The sequence below is a fragment of the Eutrigla gurnardus genome (genome assembly GCF_963514095.1).
Source record: "Eutrigla gurnardus genome assembly, chromosome: 4".
Taxonomy (NCBI): domain Eukaryota; kingdom Metazoa; phylum Chordata; class Actinopteri; order Perciformes; family Triglidae; genus Eutrigla; species Eutrigla gurnardus.
The window spans coordinates 22449528-22472104 of record NC_139918.1 but is presented as its reverse complement, the minus strand read 5'-3'; the positions used below and the strand labels follow the sequence as shown (position 1 = coordinate 22472104).

The 22577-nt window shown below is 41.5% G+C and overlaps 3 protein-coding genes across 6 annotated transcripts; 2 read left to right on the top strand and 1 right to left on the bottom strand.

The window, feature by feature from the left end:
* Nucleotides 1–3446: 3446 nt before the first annotated feature.
* LOC311012887 (tropomyosin alpha-3 chain-like) lies at nt 3447–11560 on the top strand. Of its 4 annotated transcripts, none has more exons than XM_084008684.1 (9): nt 3447–3769; nt 5753–5878; nt 9124–9257; nt 9634–9751; nt 9844–9914; nt 10011–10086; nt 10387–10449; nt 10534–10603; nt 10835–11054. In XM_084008684.1, exons 1-9 carry the CDS (start codon nt 3656–3658, stop codon nt 10915–10917), a joined length of 855 nt encoding a protein of 284 aa, XP_083864810.1. In that variant the 5' UTR covers nt 3447–3655; the 3' UTR covers nt 10918–11054. The 4 variants fall into 4 exon arrangements, with proteins under 4 accessions (XP_083864810.1, XP_083864809.1, XP_083864812.1 ...); XM_084008683.1 differs by lacking the exon at nt 10835–11054 and adding an exon at nt 11194–11560 and having other exon boundaries at nt 3450–3769; XM_084008686.1 differs by lacking the exons at nt 3447–3769; nt 5753–5878 and adding an exon at nt 7880–8164.
* A 799-nt stretch (nt 11561–12359) lies between these two features.
* LOC311012889 (ras-related protein Rab-8A-like) lies at nt 12360–18084 on the top strand. Its single transcript, XM_084008688.1, has 8 exons — nt 12360–12541; nt 13143–13203; nt 13715–13775; nt 13888–13965; nt 14077–14166; nt 14269–14334; nt 14416–14466; nt 15154–18084. The coding sequence occupies exons 1-8, from the start codon at nt 12418–12420 to the stop codon at nt 15241–15243; spliced, it is 621 nt and encodes a 206-aa protein (XP_083864814.1). The 5' UTR covers nt 12360–12417; the 3' UTR covers nt 15244–18084.
* Nucleotides 18085–18351: 267 nt separating this feature from the next.
* Nucleotides 18352–22052, bottom strand: cib3 (calcium and integrin binding family member 3). Its single transcript, XM_084008689.1, has 6 exons — nt 21754–22052; nt 21171–21205; nt 20704–20815; nt 20111–20258; nt 18784–18979; nt 18352–18628 (listed from the first exon to the last, which is right to left on the bottom strand). Exons 1-6 carry the CDS (start codon nt 21850–21852, stop codon nt 18607–18609), a joined length of 612 nt encoding a protein of 203 aa, XP_083864815.1. The 5' UTR covers nt 21853–22052; the 3' UTR covers nt 18352–18606.
* Between the last annotated feature and the right edge of the window lie 525 nt (nt 22053–22577).

Genomic DNA, 22577 nt, shown 5'->3' with positions numbered 1-22577 from the left:
CCAAAGTCTTTTGCAAAAAATCTGATGCACCAATGATGATTAAATGGCAGATTATTATCTCATGCTGCCTGTCCATGGCAATACTGACATTTGGTACCAAGCCACAAATAAACATTAAAAAATATGCTTTATGCACTACCTCAAAACCATGTTATTCAACCACCCTTCTAATAAAGAAATGTAGGTCACATATATCACTACACATATCATGTTTCCCCCTTGTGTTCTCTGTCCTCTCTTCTGTTTTGATTTTACATCAACAAGTATGTCCACATTCTTCCAGCATCTAGTGTTACTAGCTGAGTGGCTGGGTGTGAATCTTGCATAGCCTAATAAGCCGATCATTATGTATTTCTGCTGCAACGCTCCAAATGTGTGTCGGACTTTACTAAACCTGAAGACAGCTTTTCACTCAACCGCTGTGAGTTTGTGCAAATCTTCACTATAACTGTCAAGTGCCGATGCGACGCCCGTCCTAATGTTAGGAACTTAATGAGCTCAATCATCTCACAGATTATAACTGCAACTATTAAATGGCAGCCAAGCAGCAATTCTGACATCATCAGGGATAAAAAAGACTGTTGAAACATTAGTCAAAGCATTGCCGCTTCATACATCTAAAAATATACTATTTATTAATCTGTCAGTGTGTTATCATACACAAAGCTACCGGATTAATTACTGAGGTAGTACAGGCTTACCATTAAAATAAGTTAGGCCTTAAAGTATGCTAACCCAAACAGCTGGTACATTTCAGCGACAGAGATGTGACTGGATGAAGGATAGCAGAGATGCAACACAACATGATGACGTGTGAGCCAACAGCTGGTTGGTCTGGGGTGATGGACAGCGTTCAATATTCTGCGTTTGATAAAAGTTAAATATAGGGGCAAATGAAGCAGGGAGAGTGAAAACGACGACCCCCCTCCGATAACACGACCCCCCCCCCCGTCTTGGTGTGAAAAGCCTTTCAGCGCCGGCCTTGTGTGAGACAACTGTGCCTCGTCAGGGTGACAGATCTCTGATCCCCTTGGCTGGTAAGATGGAGTCTAGACATTGTCAGAACTCAGAAGTCATAGATACAAGTGGACTGAGTTACAGAGCCAAATATAACAGCTTCTCTCAGCTACTTCGGTGTTTGTGTTTGGGGCTGTAGGTGGGGATCATTGGACTTAGTTGCGTACAGAGACATGTTTGTACAGAAGCCGGAAAAGTGAGGTGTTTACCTCTGGCGCAGAATGGGGCTTGTCTCAGCTATGAGTCAGTGCATCACGCAGGTGGGACATGCTTGATAAGTCACATGTGCAGGTGTTGCCACAGCAGACATTTAGGATTCACACACGTTTGTTATTGTAAATCACTCTTATATGTAAACTGGATCACATTCAGTGTCCAGATAGCCCTCACATGACACCAAGCACTTAAGGCTATACTAAAACTGTACTAGTTCCTGTATTCTTCATGGTTAGCGTTCGTCTAAACTCTAATCTGTTCCACCATTCCCATGGCTTCGGGATTTTATTCTTAGCAGGACTTTGACTCGACTCCCAAGGCGATCCTGTGGCTTTTAGGGGAGTTTTTACCATACAAGGAGAAGAGGAGTTTAGCTCGGTTTCCTGTGGGAGGGTTCTGATTTCTCTCACTCTGCATCTGATTCACTCTAGTCTCCATTTCTCTCTCTCTCCCCCCTTTATTCCTCCTCTCTCGTTCTCCTGGTTGGGCTCCAACCCCGCTGCTCACTGCAAAACCCCTGAAACGAATTTTATACAAAGAAAATACTTCAAAATGTACATCTTTTACATTACAATGTGAGCAATCTGTTATAACATTCCGTCCAGCCTGTCCTGACAGACCAAATAAGGCACACAGTCACATAGTCATGATTCAGGCTTGTGTTAACCCCAGGATTGTAAAGCCATCAAACTGCCATTACTTTCATAAACTTACTCCAAAAAGAGGCTGCGGTTTCCCTTCCCTGCGAGAAGGAATCCTTTCGACCGCTTACAGCACTATTGGTTTGGGAACATTTTTGTGGATCTATGTATCTGCTGGCTTTCAATTTGATTTTTCGGTTCTGTATTTACCTACGGATGTGATACGAGGCAAATTATCTGATGTGTCTATCCTGCAAAAAACATTATGAATCTCCAAATAGGCAACTTTTCTGATAAAAAACACTTTGCAACAATGCATTTTTAATACAATCCATGGGTTTTAAATGGTTTCTGTAGCTCGAGACGTAGGAAGGAACAGACAACAATATACCCGTCTTCCTGGACAATGTCTGCATAAGTAATTGATTCAAACAGAGGGATACACATGTCAATAGTGGCAACGCAACATGAAAAACAAGGGAGTGTATCTTCAGATATCACTTAAATGGCTTCTGTCTGCCTCACTGTTCTTTGAATTTCCTTGTAGTCTTTATTTTTAGCCGGGGCAGCTGGCACAGAAGAGTTGAAAGCAAGCACACGGGTCCATTAGAGCTGATGTCATCATCACACATACGCAGCGCCCACTCACTATGACAACTTAAAATGTACGTTAGCACCGAGATCAATCAGCATTGACAAAAAATAAACACATTCTATGTTGTTTACATTGTGATAGATTTGCTTTTATTGCCATTTGATTTCTGATTACTTCTGTATTCTGTGCATAAAGAGCATGAAGGGAACACGATGCGTGACCCGTTTTCCAAATATTTAATCATTTTTATTTATATTTAATATTGGTACAGAAAAGGGCATTCCCGGTAACCACCTCAGTAACACAAGTTGGATCCACCAGTCAACAATGCTTTTTTACGTTGTGCGCCTTACAAATTACAGAAAACAACTCTAAATAAAGGTCTGTCAGACCAACAGCAATTAAGAGGCTCTTAATTGCAGGAGACTTGTGGTTTATGTGTGTGGAGCTCCACTGTAACGCTCCGGCTGCCTGGTGGAGATCACATGCAGACAGCTTTCTCCACATTTTCTTTGGCTGGATCAAAAGCCCTTTTTTCATTCAGCGGTAGAATGAGAACTATGTCCTTTCTAACCAACGCTGGTATTAACATCAATTTGAACATTCCTAAGTAAGAGCACAGGCATACAGATATGCAGCCCAAAGTGGGGGGAGAAAAAATGAACCTTCAGTTACTAATGTGAACAACCTCCGTTTGATGTCTGGGTTCTGGATAATTCTCTTTCTTCTTATCTTCTTATTTCTCGCCTGTTCTGTTCAAAACAAAAGGCCCATGGTCCAAATAAGGAGATTTACACCACGCTGTACCTCCAGAGAGCCTTCAAGAGGTGAAGGGGAGGGAGGGGGGCACGGTTCTATAGTCGCCAACGTGGGGAGTGGCGGAAGGGGTAAACGGTGAGAAAGGGCTGTCACTGGAGACTGGGGCTGCCTCCAAACCTCCAGTCAAGTTTAAATCACACAGAGCTCCACCGACTCTCAGTCTGCATCCTCCTCTCTGCTCCGTCTGCTCTGAGCACCCTCTGTCTCTCTCCTCCTCTCTGCATCTGCTGCTCGCTCTTTCCAGTCAACCTTACGAGGGCTCTTGTGAGGCGTCTTCCTCCGAACATCTGCAACAGCTTTTCATCTCAAGAAATAATTTTTAAAAAAGCAGTTTTCAGTCCAAAGCTACTGAGACCAAACTGTCACCATGGAGGCCATCAAGAAGAAGATGCAGATGCTGAAGTTGGACAAAGAGAACGCCCTCGACAGGGCAGAGCAGTCCGAGTCCGACAAGAAGGCAGCAGAGGATAAATGCAAGCAGGTGAGACGAGGCCGATCGGGTGTGATGGACCGACCGTCAAAACACAAATTTTACCTGGGCAATAATTAAATGTGATCATATATTGACTTTCATGTACATAACATAAACTTTATTGATCTCACACAGGACATTTATAAGTAAGAACAGATGCATAGTGTGGAGAGCTATACTGCAATTATATAATTATAATCATCCAAATAGATTGAAACAAACTGTAGTTAAAAAGGTTGCAAAATGAGTTGTGATGTACTGCATAACAGTGAAACATCATATATATATATATATATATATATATATATATATATATATATATATATATATATATATATATATATATATATATATATATATATATATATATATATATAGCCTCCAACTAGAGTGGTAACAATACATCAAGGTTACTGTAAATCTAGTCCAGATCTACTTGCAAAATATATGTATATTTAAATTATTTCCCTCTGATGTATTTTTGAGTCATCCACTGATAAACCAGCTTCCAGGTTCTTTTTTTTTTGTTTGTTTTCTTTAACAGTCACAATCTGGTCTAAAATAGATGAATAAATAAATGCCAAACTTGTGCAGAGGGACTCAACCTAAAAAGCACCTCTGACTTCCAGAGAGCAGCTGATACTGAGCCCCTGGGTTTTTGTCTTATTTTATCTTGGAGGATGTCCACAGGGACATGCAGACAGAATGGCAGGGTGACGACTGCTGGACACAGTGAAACCAGACGGATTGCTCCAAGCTGCCACGAGTGGTGCTGCAGGAGTTTTAAACAACCCGTCTACAGCAGCTGTTGGTCCGACTCTTTAAGCAGGAGAGCGCTGCATTAGCCAGCATCTTTATCTGGACTTCATGTCTGTGACATTTCAACAGAAACCTCACACATTCCTGCACAAATGTCTGCACATCCATATTTGGAGCTGCAGCGCCGGAGCTCTAGACAGATTGATATTTCGAGTGCTTACTTCATGCATGATGTACTTGTACCACCTGGTACACGCCAAGTGGGATCTGGAGATGCAACATTTGAGGCTCCTAATGGGAGGCAATTATTACACAGTGGGAGGCGGTGTCGTCATCATGCTGGTACGAGAGGAACGCTTGAGAGCAGAGACTTGGAGAAGATCTCAGGAGCAAGTGGAAAGAATCTTCTCTCTGGTTTCTAACGCCCCAATGGTACCCGAGGATTGACAGATGTCACTGGCACTTGCACATACGGACCCCCCGCATGTCTTCCACACCGAGGAACGGTCGGCAGGAAATCCGAGAAGATTGCGCGGAGCTCCTTGGTTTGTTTGGATGGCCCCGATTCAAGCAGTGCTCAGAGATGCTCTCTTTGCTATTCTTGGCGTAACCGCACAAACATCGGCGAGCAGTCGGGATGACGCAAGGCCAAAACTTATACTTCATCTACTTCATGAGAAAATTCTGTAGCCATTCTTAACTCTCTTCCTCCCGAAGTGTTTGCATCGGAACGACTTTCCCCTGAAGAACAGTCCTGATGAAAGTGTTTAACAGCATGGTTCAGAAAGTTCACAAATATTAGATAGATTGCCATAAAATTAGATATTCATGGTTCCCAGAGGATGAAACGTATTGACATTAGTGGTCAAATTTCAATTTGTCCAATGGTTTGTTTTATGACCTGTACAACTGACATTCCCATCAGCCTAAAGTGTACTTTGTGTTCACAGCTAATTAGCAAAAAGCACCTGCTAGCCATCAACATGACATAACCCTTGTGAGCATGTTAGCATGCTGGTATTAGCATCAGACAAAGCACTGCTACCTTAAGTAGAGCCACTGGAATGGCAGCAGACCTTTAGTCTTGTCAACCGGGTGCTTCTGGGTGTTGGACTACTTAAGTGCTTTCAATCTAAATGTGTTGACAAATGAGTACTCTCTCAGGATTCTCCCATGCCAGTGCTTCATACTGGGTCTTGCTGACTCCCTCTCACCTTTTGCCTCCTTCCACAGCTGGAGGATGAGCTGCTCGCTCTGCAGAAGAAGATGAAGGGCACGGAGGATGAGCTTGACAAGTACTCGGAGGCCCTGAAGGATGCTCAGGAAAAGCTGGAACTGTCGGAGAAGAAGGCCACAGATGTGAGTTAACCACGACGCCATCTGAAACACATTATCCACATTGCAGTGGAACAACCACAACTTCTGTGTTTTGGTTTCATAACATATCGATTACCACCCTTTTTCAGACGGACTGAACTAAAAAATCACTGTGGAATGGAACAGGCACATTCAGTTTTTGCAGTCTTTTCTATGAAAACGGCTTAAAAATAAATAACTGAATGAAATGCTGTGTACGCTCAGTGTTGCTTCTACTGTTTCAACTGGCAAAAAGAGGGCCATGCCCAGGCTCGCCTTAATAGTTTGGTTGTTTTCTAGAGTGAGGGAATGCAGCAGCAGAGCGGCATTCAGAAAACATAATAATCAAAAGCTACTTTGAAAGTTATTTGTCTAGTTGTAATCGTGGAAACGAGCTGGAAAAGAAAGGAAAAAGAAGACATTCACGCCAAAGGTTTGCATTGAGATTAAATGAGAAAATCCCTTCTTGTGTATTAAACACCAGCTGGTTCTGTTCAGTATGTATGTTGAAAATACTTTACACATTATTCCTACTGTCAGTCTGCTATTGGTCCTTTGGATGAACCACAGTGTAGAAGGCAACAACAAACCCCGAATGAATCCTGAAAGGTCTAAGTTGTATCTTCTAACCCACATAGCGTACACAGCGAATAGTGAACATAGAGAATCACTGAGTGTCTTTGTGAGGTCTGTAACGGAGCCGTTTCTCAAGCACAGACAAAAACTGGGCCGGCCTGTAGCCGACCAGGAATCCCAGGAATGCAGCTTAAGCAAACAGAGAACCCCATACTGCAGTGTCTAATGAAATCAATGCTCTGGCCTTTTTTTCTCTTTTTTTTTTTTTGGAGGGGGGGTTACACTACACACCTTTGTCAGTGACAATGCAGAATGACCATCCACCAGAGCATCAATTATCTTCCTTTAGCAATATCTATATGACCTAAAAGAAACAACATCTGAGCAAAAAGGTCAGCAAAAACAATATGGTGACGAACTAATTTGCTTTTTTGTTGAGAAGCTGGATCCAGTGATTGTTTGCAGTTGAAACATGACTAAAACTCTGAATTGATTGTCAAAGTTTTTGAATAATCAATTTTATGTTTCAGTTGCAACAACGGCAATAAAATGGAATGGCGGCAAATTTAAGTAGTCTTTAAACTACCAATGAAAGCAAGTGAGATAAGATCCCAAAGGTCAAAGGTCAGACTATGAGCTTGCAAATGATTTCTATATCAGGTGACCTATCAGACGGCCCCGCAGATCTGCCTTCGTGTGTCTGTCCTCTCCGCTGCTGCTTCTTTTAATGTAGTTCACACTGATTCTGAGACGTGTAAGAGTCACACAAGGACAGACGGAGAAAACACGCCCGGCTTCGCTCTGGAAAAGAAGAGGAAGAGGAGGAGGCGGCAGAAGAGGGCGCTGAAGGAATTCATGTGTGGCAACCCCGATGGCTGAGGGTCACGTCTGCAACCAAATCAATTTACATTCCAGGCGGCTGCAGGTCACCCGCACCCTGTAGAAGAGGATTATTACCAGCCCACCCCACCCTGAGCCTCCATACTCCCCTTATACTCGCACACCTTTGGACTTTTGATTCCTGCAAATCAGGAAAGTAAAATAAATTCCTTTTACTTTTACTTTTCGGCCTCACAGTCGTGCGTTATGACTCGTTGTGGATATGATTCATAAACCTGAATCAGAGGAGGAATATGTAGACATACTCTTCCTCTCTCTATCTCCTCCTCCTCCTCCTCCTCACAATCAGAGCACAAAAATGCAGCCTAAGCAACACCTTACATTTGCCATATAAGTCCACAACAGCAACGCTTTACACACCTCTTTTGTGGAGGAAAGGAGCAAATGCCTCCCCCCCTCCTAACTCCTGTGATGTCACCCGAGACAGGCTTCTTCACGGGATTGGAGGATCTCGCCATAAATTTCCTGAAAACTCCCAGCCCTTTTTTTCTCTCTCCCCATCACAGCCTTGCACGTCTCTGACTTCCTGCCCGAGAGAAGAAAAAAAAGGAAAGGCTTTCCCTCGGAGCTTGCAACTTTGACGCAAAACATTAACTTTTTAAAAAGGGCTCACAGCTAGTCGATCCAGAGACCGCTACATTCATTTTTTTTTTCGGCGGGGACTCCTTCTTTTTTTGAGAACACAAAGTAATCGCGATCATGGAGGTGGTGAAGAAGAAAATCCAAACCCTCCAGCAACAAGTTGATGAGGCTGAAGACCGAGCACTGGCGGTACAAAGGGAGCTGGACACTGAACGGGAACAGCACGAAAAAGTGAGGTTATTAATGATTTATACAGATGTTTTTAACTTTACATTTAATGCTCACATCATTTATTGCGGATCGTAAAGAATTAAAGATGTTGCTGCAGGTAGCGACAATGGAATGTTAACTTTTTTTCCTGCGTATCCCGATGGCGAACTGGTTATTTTTACATTTTAATGCGTCAAAACGGACGGTTTTCGAGCTTTATGGAAAGTTTGGGTTATGATTATGGCGACATTCCCTCACAGACTTGAGTTCGGCTGCGTTATCTAACTCCAACCCGCCCTATATCTCCTCAAACACCTACAAACGCAACGAGAGCTCCCGCTGGCCCATTACGTCATCAACCCGCGTGCGTGCTGAAATATTAAGGTGTGGCGGGTTTATAACGCTTTTAAAAGTTTCTGGAATTTCGCCCAACAGTTTTTGCGCTTGGGAAATGATCTCGTTCCTGTTTCCCCCAAAAACCTTCCAGTATTATTTTGTTGTGCTTTGAGCTTTTGAGCGTCTGAATAACGTTTGAAACAGATGTTTAAAAAAGAGCCGACTCCTTCCTCCGACTCCTTCCTCCTTCCTCCTCCTCCTCCTCCCTGCACAGGAAGAAGAGAGCAGACGTGGTTATCCATGATATCAGTCCCACAGGAAACAGGCCCAGGAGAAGCAACCTAACATACATTACAACACTTCATAGTTCAGGGTTACATCTACTCTGTTCTTCTGCATCAGCACATTTCAGAGTGTCTGGTCAAGCTGCAAAGTCCAACATCCCTGGTTCGAGAGAATAAACATAATATTGTGCTGTAATCAACTGATTATAGCTCATATATCTTCCACTCCAAACCAATATAACCTATGTAGCTATTTCCCATGTCCAGCTTCGGCCATCTGCAACAGTATCCTTCCTCTTGTGGCAGCAGCTTGTTTCCTGGCTGACCTGTGACCCCCCTCTCTCCCCTCTCTCCCTGTAGGCGGAGGGCGATGTGGCGTCATTGAACCGCAGGATCCAGCTGGTTGAAGAGGAGTTGGACCGCGCTCAGGAGAGGCTTGCCACAGCCCTGCAGAAACTGGAGGAGGCTGAGAAGTCTGCAGATGAGAGTGAAAGGTGGGAATCGGCACGGACCGACACATCGATGTGTTAAATCACGCACATTTGTAGACATACCATCAGCTACAGGATTGGTAAAAATGATCATGTCATGGCTTTGAGGGTTTGTTTTTAACTAGTCGGGAGAAGAAGGGCCTTATTGTGGACGAGGTAGCAGAGCTGCAAGTTCTGATAATTTAAAATAAATAAGGTGAAATTAGAAGTTCCCAAGAAACTGACCAGATAAAGATATAAAAAAATATGGAATTAGACCAAAGAAAATAAGGAAACTAAACTATCAATTCAAATTAAAGCTATATACCGATACACAGGATACATCACAGTCTCGCCTGAATACATAAACGTTTCCATATTTTGTCTTTTTGTTCGTCAGGGGCATGAAGGTGATTGAGAACAGAGCCATGAAAGATGAGGAGAAGATGGAGATCCAGGAGATGCAACTCAAAGAAGCCAAACACATCGCAGAGGAGGCGGACCGCAAATACGAGGAGGTACGCCGGGAACGGAGGTTCAGCTCTGACTCTCTGTTTTCAGGGGTTTCTGTTTTCATGCTTAACGGTGACGTACGTCTGTTCAATGTCAGGTCGCCCGTAAGCTGGTCATCTTTGAGGGGGAGCTGGAGAGAGCGGAAGAGAGGGCGGAAATTGCAGAACTGTAAGCAGTCAACACGCAGCCAGTTGTCATCGGGGTCACGGGGTCGATGATGGACGTATTCACTTAATGCAATATGTGCTTCCTCTGCTCGTACAGCAAGTGTGCTGACCTGGAAGAAGAGCTGAAGAACGTCACCAACAACCTCAAGTCGCTAGAGGCTCAGTCCGATAAGGTAAGCGCTGTTCGTGTCTCCCGGAGGAGCGCTTTGATGGCGCGTTTTCATCCCTATCCGCCTGCTGTTTGACCTTGAGTCACAAATTCACCATCGAGTGACCCGCGACGACCTCTCAGCTGTTCCCCAGAGCTGTAAAACCAAACCCTCTAAAAAAAGGACAAATGTCTTGTGTCATGTATAATCTTTACAACATAGATATTGAGCATTGCAAAGGTGGAACGAGTGCTTTTCACGCGGTAAGTTATTGTTTTGGCAATGAGGCGATTTACGTCATCTATCATGTCTCCGTCTCTGTAGTACTCTGCGAAAGAAGACACGTACGAGGAGGAGATCAAAGTCCTGAATGACCGACTCAAGGAGGTAAGTTCACGTCTGTTCTCGAGCCGTAGTCCCAGGGGGGAAATGACATCGGGATGATAAACCTTTTGATTTTCCCTTTCAAAGGCGGAAACCCGTGCAGAATTTGCAGAGAGGACAGTGACTAAGCTGGAAAAGACCATAGATGACTTAGAAGGTACTCGTCATCTGAACCCTTTTTCTTTTCCAATCCTTCGGTGTTCCACGACGTTTCTTTACTCCACCCTTTTGTTTGAATCTTCATCCTTCTTAATTGTCTTTTTCATAATCTTAATTTCTCTTTTTTTTTCCTCCTCCTGATTCTCCCATCATGGTCTACACTACTCTGCCTTGTCCTCTGAACCTCCTCCGCCTGCTCTCTTTCTCTCTCTGAACCTTTGACCGGCAGACGAACTGTACACTCAGAAGCTCAAATTCAAGGCTACCAGCGAGGAGCTGGATCTTGCCCTCAATGATATGAACACCTTGTAAACCTCAAACTTAGCTCACAATGTTTCCTCTTCCTCTTTGTCTGTGTGTGGCCTGATTGGAAGCACTTTGTCTCTTCTCACTGCCCCTTGCTCCTTTTGCGTTAAACTAAATCTCAATAAAGATATTTTTCTCTTTTACTCTGTCTTCTATCATTTGAGTCGTGCATGTTTCCCTCGGTACGTCTGCCCTGACCATATTTTATTAGCTTACACATGTGATCAATTACATCTGTTCATTGCATTTTATATCTGCTGTTACTTTTTCCTTTTATTGCAGATAACCTCGCGAAAGAAAAAGAGCAACACGTAGAAATGCAGCAAGTCTTGGACCAAACACTGCATGACCTCAACAGCTTGTAAAACGCCAAGAAGAACATCAAAAGAAGAAGAAGAAGAAGAAAAAAAAAAAGAAAAAAACACTTTTTGCAAAAGATATTTTCTACATGCCATCCATTCTCTGTAATTTTCACTCTTATTCTTGGATGTTAAAACACATGTACCCCTTTTTATATATTTATGGTTCTTTTGTTTCTTGTCCTTTTTTAAAAAATGGTTTTGGGTCCATATGGTAATCAGTGTTTGGTGTTGGAAGTTGTGGTGTAGACCATTTTCTGAGCACAAATAAAACTGATGATGATGATGAAGTGAGTTTTATGTGTTATGTTGACTGTGTGCTTATGTATGCACGGTTTTTGCGTGTGTGTTTCAGGCAATTTCAGCACAGAGTCATTACCTACCTCACCCTTCAAATTACATGTGCAAACATGCTCAGTATTCTCTGTATGCTCCGCTTAGACAGTGGATTCATCCAAAACAAAACTGGAGACAGGGCTTCGCTGCTGGTCTTTTGGTCCCACAACAATATTCTCACTAGTAGCCTACTGTTTTATTTTCCAAGTTAAAATATGAAAGTGAAGATGAAGATTCAATGTCTGTATCAACCACAGCAATCAAATGACATCCACACAGGGTAAATGCAAAATTGTGCAGGTGTGGCATTTAAAGGGTTACAATTCAGAAATGATAATTGGTAGTTATGATCAGGACAGATTAATTAATTAATTTTTGTTTGTTTTTATCTGACACTGCACAAAAAAAACTATCAATATGAATTTCGTTGCTTTTCAAGGTAAAACACAGTGGCATCATAGCAATAATTATAATTATAATTCCTAAAATGAATGAATATTTGATAGTTATAATAAAGGCTGGTGTTGGTTAAAAATTAAAATCAGTGAAAGTGGATTTTTTTTTTTTTTTTTTTTTTTTTTTTTAAGATTTCTTTTTAACGCGGACATTTTATCCTCCAACACAGAGAAAACGTGTTTTAATGTGAGGCCCATGGTTGAGTAACGCAGTGAGACTGCAGAGTTAAGGCAGTAAACGCCCAGTGGCCCCAGTTAGAAATAAACTGCAGGGGAATTCCGAGCCACCAGACGGCGTCGTTATTTTACATCCAGTTGCTGTTTCGCCGGGCGGGATTTCCGCAATAATATCAAGTATGGCGAAGACGTACGACTATTTGTTTAAATTACTGTTAATCGGCGACTCTGGAGTGGGGAAGACCTGTGTCCTCTTCAGGTTTTCAGAAGACGCCTTCAACTCAACGTTTATCTCAACTATAGGTACGGGCTTTTGGCGATGTTGTAAACTGTCTTTCTATCTGTTTACAATACGCCAGTGGTCTGCCTCAGAGGCGCGGGCTACTTGCTGGCATGCTACGTCGGGAAGTAACGCTAGTTTCACTTTGTCATTAATATAGTCTCGTGTTCTTTTAGATGTCATTAATGTAATTAACTCGTGAATAAAAGGTGCAGTGGTGGGATAGTGTTACCCTTGTGCTTTGTAGGAGGTTAATGTATGAGTTAATGTTTGTGTTGTATACTAAATTCATGCCGGGTGGCTCCCCTGCCAGCTAACGGTTCCGCTTAGCCAAGTAGCTCTAGCATTAGCCGTTCGGCGCCGTCTACATTCTGGTAAGACACCGGAAAGACTGATATCTAGCACGCTGTCGCTGGTTAATTTAAGTATGATAAAGGCACTGTTGCTCTATTATGCACATATTACTGCCGTATGCCACGACAAGAAGCCGAGACGCCGTTTATTCACAGTTCACAAGTGTTATTTGGTTTCACAAGAGTGTCGACCAATGTTTGACAGGTAGCCGCGCTATGCTAACAAGCTAGCGTTATGACTGACACACACTGTCCTTCTTTATCCATCCAGGCATTGATTTCAAGATTAGGACGATAGAGCTTGACGGCAAGAAGATCAAGTTACAGATATGGTAAGTTTATCAGAATTATGTCTCTAGCATTGTTTTGACAATATTTGGCCTATAATGAATGGATGACACACACTTTAGTGAAGGTAAGGTTCCTCACGGATGTACAGCAGGGTGCCTGAATGAGAATCATTGGTCTAAAACACGTTTAAGTGGAATGTACTTAATAGTAAAAGCAGAATATATTCAACTCTTTACCAACACTTTTCCTCTTCATTGACAAAATCATGGGTTTTATAGTCTTAAAAATGCATCAATCTAATGCCAACTCCTACATTGTCCTCCTATGTTCCAAAGCTTCATTACGCCCTGCGATATTACTGTGTTGGGAGAAGTTCCTGTAAGATAAACCAACCTCTTTAATACATAACTGGCATACTTAACCAGAGTGAAATATTGATAGAAACTTTCCCACATGATTTATCCATATATTGATCTTGAAGGCATTTCCTATACTTAGGGTTATCTTAGGAAAGCTTACCAATATATGGTGTGTTTTTTTTTTCTTCTTCAGGGATACGGCTGGTCAGGAACGGTTCCGAACAATCACAACAGCCTACTACAGAGGAGCGATGGTGGGTGTCTTCACGGGTTGTCGGACAATTGTCGCACAAATCCACTTTACTAGTCAACCGCAGCTCTTTAGCTCTATTAATCTCAACACGTTTGATTTACTGCTCCTTACAGGGCATCATGCTTGTCTACGACATCACCAACGAAAAGTCCTTCGAGAACATCAAGAACTGGATAAGGAACATAGAGGAGGTATCCATCAGCTCAAATAGACCCTCATTTACAAGCTTTCTAAACAAATATCTAAATGGCCCCCACTTGGAGCGGTTGTTTTTTAATTACATTTCTCTTCTCTTGATCCAGCATGCATCGTCTGATGTTGAGAAGATGGTCCTTGGCAACAAGTGTGACATCAATGACAAGCGGCAGGTGTCCAAAGACAGGGGGGAGAAGGTGAGAGGCTTGGTTTGAGTTTAAAATAATACACTGTCATCTGGTCGTCAGCAGAGATTGGTCAAATGTAAAGTGCTGTAATTTTCTTCCTTTGTCTTTCAGCTCGCCTTAGAGTATGGAATAAAGTTCATGGAGACGAGTGCAAAGGCCAACATCAATGTGGAAAATGTAAGCAGCCATTCTTCCTTGAGTTGTATGTTTAACAGATGGTATGTCATCATTGTGACGTGTGTTTCTTCTGGTTCACAGGCTTTTCTGACCCTCGCCAGAGACATCAAATCAAAAATGGATACAAAATTGGTAAAGTGTTTGATTTTGCACCCAGTTTTTTTTGCAATGTGAGGAATTGATGAATGTAGTAATTGCTTTTCAGCATCTCCTTACATATTTTATCATGCAAAATAATATTTTCACTATCAATAGCACTTTGATTTCTCCTTTGGGCAAAGCTAGCCAAATGTACTCGTCTGAAATGGAAAATGTAAGCTTATATATTAAAAAAAAATGACATGAACCTTGGCGTTAGCTATTAACCCCATTCTAAACAGGACTGTGCTGGGACAGACCTTGTGCTGTCTGCAGGAGAGCCCGTAACTGTGATTACTCTGAGCAGCACGCATGGGAATGCAATCCACTATAATAGGTCTACTTGTCTGATTAAATTAGTTGCTGCTATGCCGTTATTTATCCGAGCAGCACCGTGCTGCCCACCGGCTGCTAACGGCTTGAATTAACGAGCTCTCCTCGTGCCCATTTCAACGGATTTGTTGCTCACAGTGTAGCATTATCCGGGATCAGCGGCTAGAATGTCAAACTCCTGATGAAATAGTTTTTACATCGGCCTTTACTAAAGATCACGTTTATCCTTCACTTGATCAGACAACTTGCCCAAGGCAAGTGTTAATGTCGAGCCCTGCCATATGAGAGCAGCCACTGAGCCAGTAGTTCAACATGACAGCAATGGCCTGTTTATTTGTCATTTTGCAGGAGGGCAATACGCCGCAGGGGAGCAGTCATGGAGTCAAGATCTCTGAGCCTCAGAAAAAGACCAGCTTCTTCCGCTGCAGCCTACTCTGAGGACCGAGGCCTTCCATAGTGGCTGCCAGCTGGCTGGACATAAATGGACTGTGCTTGCTCTGAGCACTTCCTTCCCCTTCCATCTTTCTACCATCCATGGCCTGTCCTCCCAGTCCACACAAACCATTATATTTCCAGTAAGCAACGGAATTCCTCTCTTCCTCTTCTGAAAGCTTCCAGTGGTGCATATCTTCCATTTTAAGGAGATCTGTTGTCTTCCTGTGTCAGAGTGCTTGACATGTAGAGGACTCCACCAGGAGCATTGTCCCAGATGTTCGTTATCACACAAAAGACAGACTCTTACTTCTGATCTTAGTCTTTTTGTTCTACGCACTCGTATGTCACGCAGCCGGTAGCACAACCGAGAACGAGAAAATCATTCAATTAATGTCAAGGTTTTGGGATTGCAAATAGAAAATGTGACATTTAGATCTATTTTTTATCAGTGCTCTTTTTTGCTTTTTTAAGTGATTAATGTCAGCCAGAGACTGATTGGCTTGAACTCTAGTGAAACAGAGTTGCACGTGTTTTTCATTTTTATTTCAGCAGTTGAGAATTATTTCACGCATCAGCAGTCAAGGATCAGGGAGGAAGTGAATACAAATATTTTCCATTTGAGTTGTGCTCTGTGGTTTGCATGTAAGTCCTTGACAATCATTTGATGTGATTTGACTTAAAATGCGTGTTTTCATCACCATCTCCAACTGTTTTAGCTTTCAGGTGCTGGAAGGCAATTTGGCAACGCAAAACCTAAACACAATCCAGACATCTGCCTCTGTAAATAAAGCTCTGCTGACAAATTATCAGCGGGATATTGGTGAGGCGACATGCTCCTGCTAAGGCTTTCTCTGACGTAGTTCTCTGCAGGGAAGTATTGTGCACTCTGGTGTGAAAGTGAAAACACGGCATCGTTACTCCTAATGTAAGAACACTGTATAGGAAAATATTGGGATGTGCACGCAGCATAATATAAATAATCCTCCAAAATTAAGTACAGTGTAATTACTCACTTATTTTCTTGATTAATCTATTCATTGTTTCATCTGTAAAACATCAGAAAATTAGTGGAAACATGCCTGTTATCTCTCATTTTGTCAGATTTACAGGGCAAAACATTCAGTTTACTATCCCATAAGACAAAGAAAAGCAGCAAATTCTCACATTTGAGAAGCTGAAACGAGCAAATGTTTGGTGTTTTTGCTTGAAACTTGACTTAATTTGACTTTCGGAATAATTGCCAATTTATTTTTCTCTGGGTTTACTAATTATTTCAGATCAAAATAAGATTCCTTTAAAGTGTTGCCTTTAATTTGATGTTTGTTTTTGTTGCAGCTCTGATTCACAGTCAAGCTAAATGATGTCTACGGTTATTTGATCAGCAATTAAACTCACTTTTGAAGTTTCGCACTGTAAGCCCCTTCTCCTGCTAGCCATGCAGCTCTCCTTGCACTTTACCAGTAACTCTTGTTTTGTGTGTAGTCTGTGCCAAGTGATAGTTTTCGCAATACAACAATACAATTGCTTAATTAAAACATTTTGATTCTTGGTAATATAATGGGCATAATAATTATTTTTACTATACCTACTTATACATGACTTGATCTCTGCTATTTTACTGCTAGTAATCCACTGTCCTAGTATTAGTTCACTGAAAAACATTGCCCTAATATACTAATATATATTTATAAAAAAAAAAAAAAAGAATAAGCAAGCCTCTGTTTCTATGCTACTGCCCTGCCAAATTAAAGTTTAAAAGTGATGTTTTCTTGACTTATTACATGACTGCTACTTGACTGAAGCTGGACGATGTTCCCATTAGTATTATTGTACACTTTCTCCTGCGTTGGTGTTGCTTGATTGTGGCCCCTTCCGTTTGACACCTAGGTGGCGCCAGAGGCACAGTATGCACCACTTGAACTCTCTTTTAATCAGTATTTTAAAGAGCGCAAGCCACAGTGGGATTGACCTGTGCGATCCACACATGTACCCGCTATTTATCATTGATGTTTCCTCATGTTTCCCTCCTGCATTTGTTACTAGTTTGGAAATCAAACTCCTGTATGCACAACATCGAGGGAGGATCTGCTTTCGCTTGCCTGCATCTGTTATTATTTTTTTGTCTTTAAAAAAAAAAAAAAAAAAAAAGATCAAATCATTTTGGACCTCATGACTACCATAGCCATTTGTCTTAACCGCTATTACTAATCTCTGTCATAGGTGAGCTATGCATTGTGAATCTTGGACCTGTGCATCTTTGTGTAATGTAATTTTCAGACATACTCGTAGGCCTGTACAGTTGAATGTATGCGCTTTTTCTTTTCTTTTTTTGTGTCATTCACTGAGCCAAACGCAGGACTCTATGTAGAAATGGCATTGCCACAATAATGCAAGTGGGATTTAGCGTGACGAGAGGTTAAATAGGAAGAGTTGTAATGTTAGTGCTGTCGTCTCATTCGAGTGATACTGTAGCTTTAAGTCATAAACCAACTTAGGGAGCAGAACCTTCTGTGGGACTCAAGCGGCATCATTTTCAGCTGAAATGACGCTCCCTCTTTGATTTTTTTTTTTATTTGAAATCATATCCTTTAATAATTTACTGTACATCCCTTTTTACATCCATAGTTTCATTCCATTGATCGTGAAGTACACGGGGAGAATAATACAATACATTTTGAAAAAAAACAAACAAAGTGAAAAAACATTGTAAATATCACATTGGAGGAAAAAAAAAAGAGATCTACTTAAATTGTACTGTACTTTCTAAACCCATATGAAAATGTATCTACAATTTGTAGATATGTGTACCTTTTGATTTAATAAAATAAGATTATAAAAACTTTACTTCTAGTCCCTGTTTTTATTGGCTGGCTGTCGGAGGAAACTACACCGTCAGTTGACTCTCCTGCTCCCACAATGCTTTTGTGACAAATGGCTTTCTTTTATCGACCCCGCTATGAGCCACCGGAATATTCTGGCATGTGTTTCTTTTATAGTCTGCTGTAACTGAACCCCTTTTAGATGCAAAACACAAGTCTACTGTTGATGCTCATAACTAATGAGCCTTGTCTTGATGGATTGGTTTTATGCCTCCATGCGATGATAGACGTGAACTGCTCGTACAAATCCAATTTGTTTACAGTCATGCTCCCATTAAAGACATGCAATACATAGTAACCTATCTTCTCCAAATGCTAAAAGTCAGATTATCTCTGATGAGCATCAGAATGTTTGTTTTTATAAGATAAAACATAAACAATTATAATTATTCACAAGATGATAGATGTTGATAGCTTTCTAGACATTCTTCCAGTCCATTGTTAGATGATATTCAAATTAAGGAAGGCACATGATTACCTCATATCTCTATATCCTTATGTGGAAGGTGCTGTGAACAGAAATAAGAATAGTTTATTTTGAAAATTATTAGATCAATTAGATGACAATCATTAATACGTGACAAAAATATAAAATAAACATGTTTTCATGTATCATTTGTAGGCGGGTTCACCCTCCATTATATCTCATAGGTGGTCGCCGTACCTGAGGAAGTCTGGAGAGCGAACGATCATGTGCTGGAAGTCCTCCAGGGACAGACGCCCGTCGTTGTCCAGGTCGGACTCATCGATCACCTTCTCGCACACCATCCTCACCTCGTCTTCTGTCAGCTCGTTGCGGGTCAACTTGTTCAGCGTCTTCTCCAGGTCTGACTTGCAGATGAAGTCGTCATTGTTGAAATCTTGCAGAAAATGGAAAAGAAGGAGGTATGTAATGATTGGCTGATCAATCGATTAGGCAAGCAAATATATACATTATTTTTGTGTATTTTAAGAATTTTAAACAAACAATTTTAAAGCAAACATAAAGATGCAGCTGATATTTGGTGAAGATATTCAATGTATCGAAATTGGATGCTTTCTACAAATAAAATAGCTCAGTCTAGGTGGAAACCTGTAATGTTTAACAAATATTTTGATGCAAACTCAAGTCATTGACTAAACAAATCATTTAGCTTCTTCAGGGGTGATTCCAGGTATCTGAGCCCATGTGACCTCATCAAGTTTGCTGATCATAAAACAACGCTGCTCCAGCAGTATGTCACCTCCCTTTGGTTTGAATAATGAATGAAACGTTTCCTTGACCCATGACCATGGAGACCATGTGTATGTAACAGTGTTTGTTAATTAGGGAGGGGGGGCACTAGTGCTGACAAAAAAATTAAAAATGTATAACATTTCATGCACCGTCCATCATGCTTACTGCTCCAAAAGCCTTCACCATGAGTCGTTTTGGTATCAGTGTGCTTAATGTTCTGCTCTGGGTGCTGGGGAGCCCGGACCCTCTTTAACAGCAATAACAAAAACAAATTATCTTGTGTTTTATCACCATGATACTTGATGGCTTTTCCTAATTTCGCTTATCAACATAATTTTTTTTCTTCTTAGGGCCACCATATTAACAGAATTTCTTCCATAGTCTTGTATTTCACATTTTTATCTGCAGTACACCTTTGAGCCACAAGAGGGAGCCTATGTTGTTATTGTTCTGATAATTGGACCATTCTTATAACTTTGAATGAAAATATTCATGAACATCTCTTCTCATGATTATAGACGTCTATAATTAGTTTGTAATTGTTGTGGGTCCCCAGAAAAAAAAAAGCTCAGGTAACACTGATCTAAAAAATTCACTTTGTATTTATTTGGTGTAATGTCAATATTTGATGTTCTTCTTTGCATTTTGCCACCGTCATCAAATGTTCAAGCTCAGTTTTTGATGTTAGTTATAATGGGGGCCCCAAACAACAAGGAAATAAAGCCGATCCCAACATAACAATATGAAAATGGGAACGCCTTTATGTATATTTCACCATAAATTTTGAAAGCGTAGTAGGCCTTGAGGTCACGCGGTGCCATCTCACTCAGGACTGAAAACATGTCCAAGAAGTCGTCCAGGGTCATGTTCCCCTCCCCGTCCTCAGAGAAAACCTCAGCGATCCTCTGACGGAACGGGTTGTCCTACGACAGAGGGGACACCGGCACGTCTATCACATCTGATAAAACTGATAAAAACACACTCATTGCTTGGAATCATGCAGAACTTTCTAGAACTATGTCCTGTGTGTATTTTGATCAATTTATATCTCATGTTCTTGTGTTTTTGGAATGAGAAAGTCAGCTCTACATCTATGAGGGGGAAAGTTTCTCGGGCCATGTCAGACACCAGCATGTTAACACACCTGTTTACCCTGCTGTCATTGTGTAAAGAGGCATATAATTGACCCATTTCCAACAAGCGTGCCCTGAGGGACTCACCAGCATTCTTCAAGTTTAAAGGAGTCGGGTAACGTATAACGTTTCAAAGAATTCTGACGATTAGTTGGACATTAATTATGGATGGGGGACACAGGGGGAGAGCGGGTCTGCAGGGTGTGCAGGGTGTGCGTGGGACCGGTGGGTCTACCTTCAGCTCTGGCATGCTGCCAATCAGCTCATATGGTAACTTCACATCTGGCTGGCTGGTGTAGTCGAGGGGAACGAGCTGCGGTGCCAAATCCCGATAGCGGTCGAACAGTCTAGGGAAGGTTTAAAAAATTTACTTTCAATATTAAATTACAAGATATCTTCTATATTATTTAGTTGTTTGTATTATAGGATACATTGGTAGTAATAAAACATATCTGCAGTCTCTATTTCTCTCTATTTTGGTCAACTTTACTGAACTAACAAAAAAGTTTTGCATACAGTACGTTTCTGAAAGCAAGATTTTAAATACCATGTGATCTCAATGGTAGCTGCCCCACAGTGGGAACAGCCCAGTGATACTGCAGTTTAGAGTTACAGAGTAGTATTGTACAGAACAAGAACAAAATTCAGCTGTGTCACGTGACATGTGGATTTTGTACCATTTTCATAAAATAATCTGCTCACCTGAGTATTTCTTTCCTTGTGAAATATGTGCAGTCCTGCAAATACAATCAGATCACAGCAGGAAAGTGAAGTGAGAGCAGTAGGATGCAGCTGTCCTTTACTTAAGCAACAGTAGCAAATACCACATAAATAAAAATAATAGTTTAAATCTACACTCAAGAAGGATTGACCAAAAAAAATGTTTAAAATATCAAAATATCATTATGCAGAATGCAGTTATTGATGCATAAACTTGACAGTATTTAGGTAACGTTGACTTTTTAAGTGGTTCATCTTTAGCAATGCAATTATATAATATATATACTATAAATGAATAGTGCTACAAGTATATACTGTATGGCTTTCAAATGAATGTAGTGAGGTAGAAGTGGAGGTATGAAAGTGGCATCAAATGGACATATTTACATCATGTACAAGTGAAAGTGTTGACTGTAAGATAAACTTTTCCAAGCAGCAAAGTTGGAGGTAGTGACATGAAGTCTGATGAGTATAATAAACTTGTTTACAGATCCCGGAGGCTCGTATTGGTACGAGAAGTGAAGCTAATCGTCTCGTTCAGAAAGAAAGAGGGGTTGACACCGACCTGATAGGCGTCTAGCTGCTGTGCTGTGAAGATGGTCTGTTTATTCCCCATGTCTGAGCGTGCAAACACCGAGCCCCAGGTCCATCGCTGCTCCAGCATCAAGTGCCTTTTTTAGGGTGTGTGGATATGTCAGATATGAAATACTGGGACAAAAGGAAGCCCGAGCCAAAGAGGAGATCAGGTGTCCGGCTGCCACCGGGCCCCTTTGGTTCCCATTATAATGGCAGCATTTCATCGTTTTCTCCATTGTGAATAGCAGCCCCTTTGACAATGAATAAGGGCTGTCGTCCAGCATCATGCCAAGTGGTATCAACCCCCTTTAGTGCCACTCTATGGCCAACGCCTCGGTCACAGCTCCGGTTACACTCTTCAGAGTTGGGGTTTTGTAGCCTGCAAATAGACTTTTTGATGGGAGACATGTTTTGTTTTCGGCTGAGCTGAACTCTAACCACAATATTTTCCTAAACCTGTTGTGTTGCCGATACCGTTTGTTTTGTACTGCTGGGATGTACTAAAAAGATGGATAAGTCTGTGCCATATCGCCCCTACTGGTTTTTTGTTATACTTATATGCTTAAATCCACCATTGCTGCTCCACCACACAGACATAGTGGTGCTTCCACTTATCTCTTAGTTTGCTCAACGGCTGGCGGGTTAATATTCCTGAATTAATTACATGACAACGACGCCGCATATCCTGGAATGTTGCTGCTCTTCTCTGGGACCACACCGACAAGTCAAACATTAGTTCTATCTCTGGTTTCAAGTTTAAGCAAATAGTGGCAAAAATTAATATCTGGTGCTTCAGGTAGATCAAAAGACGAC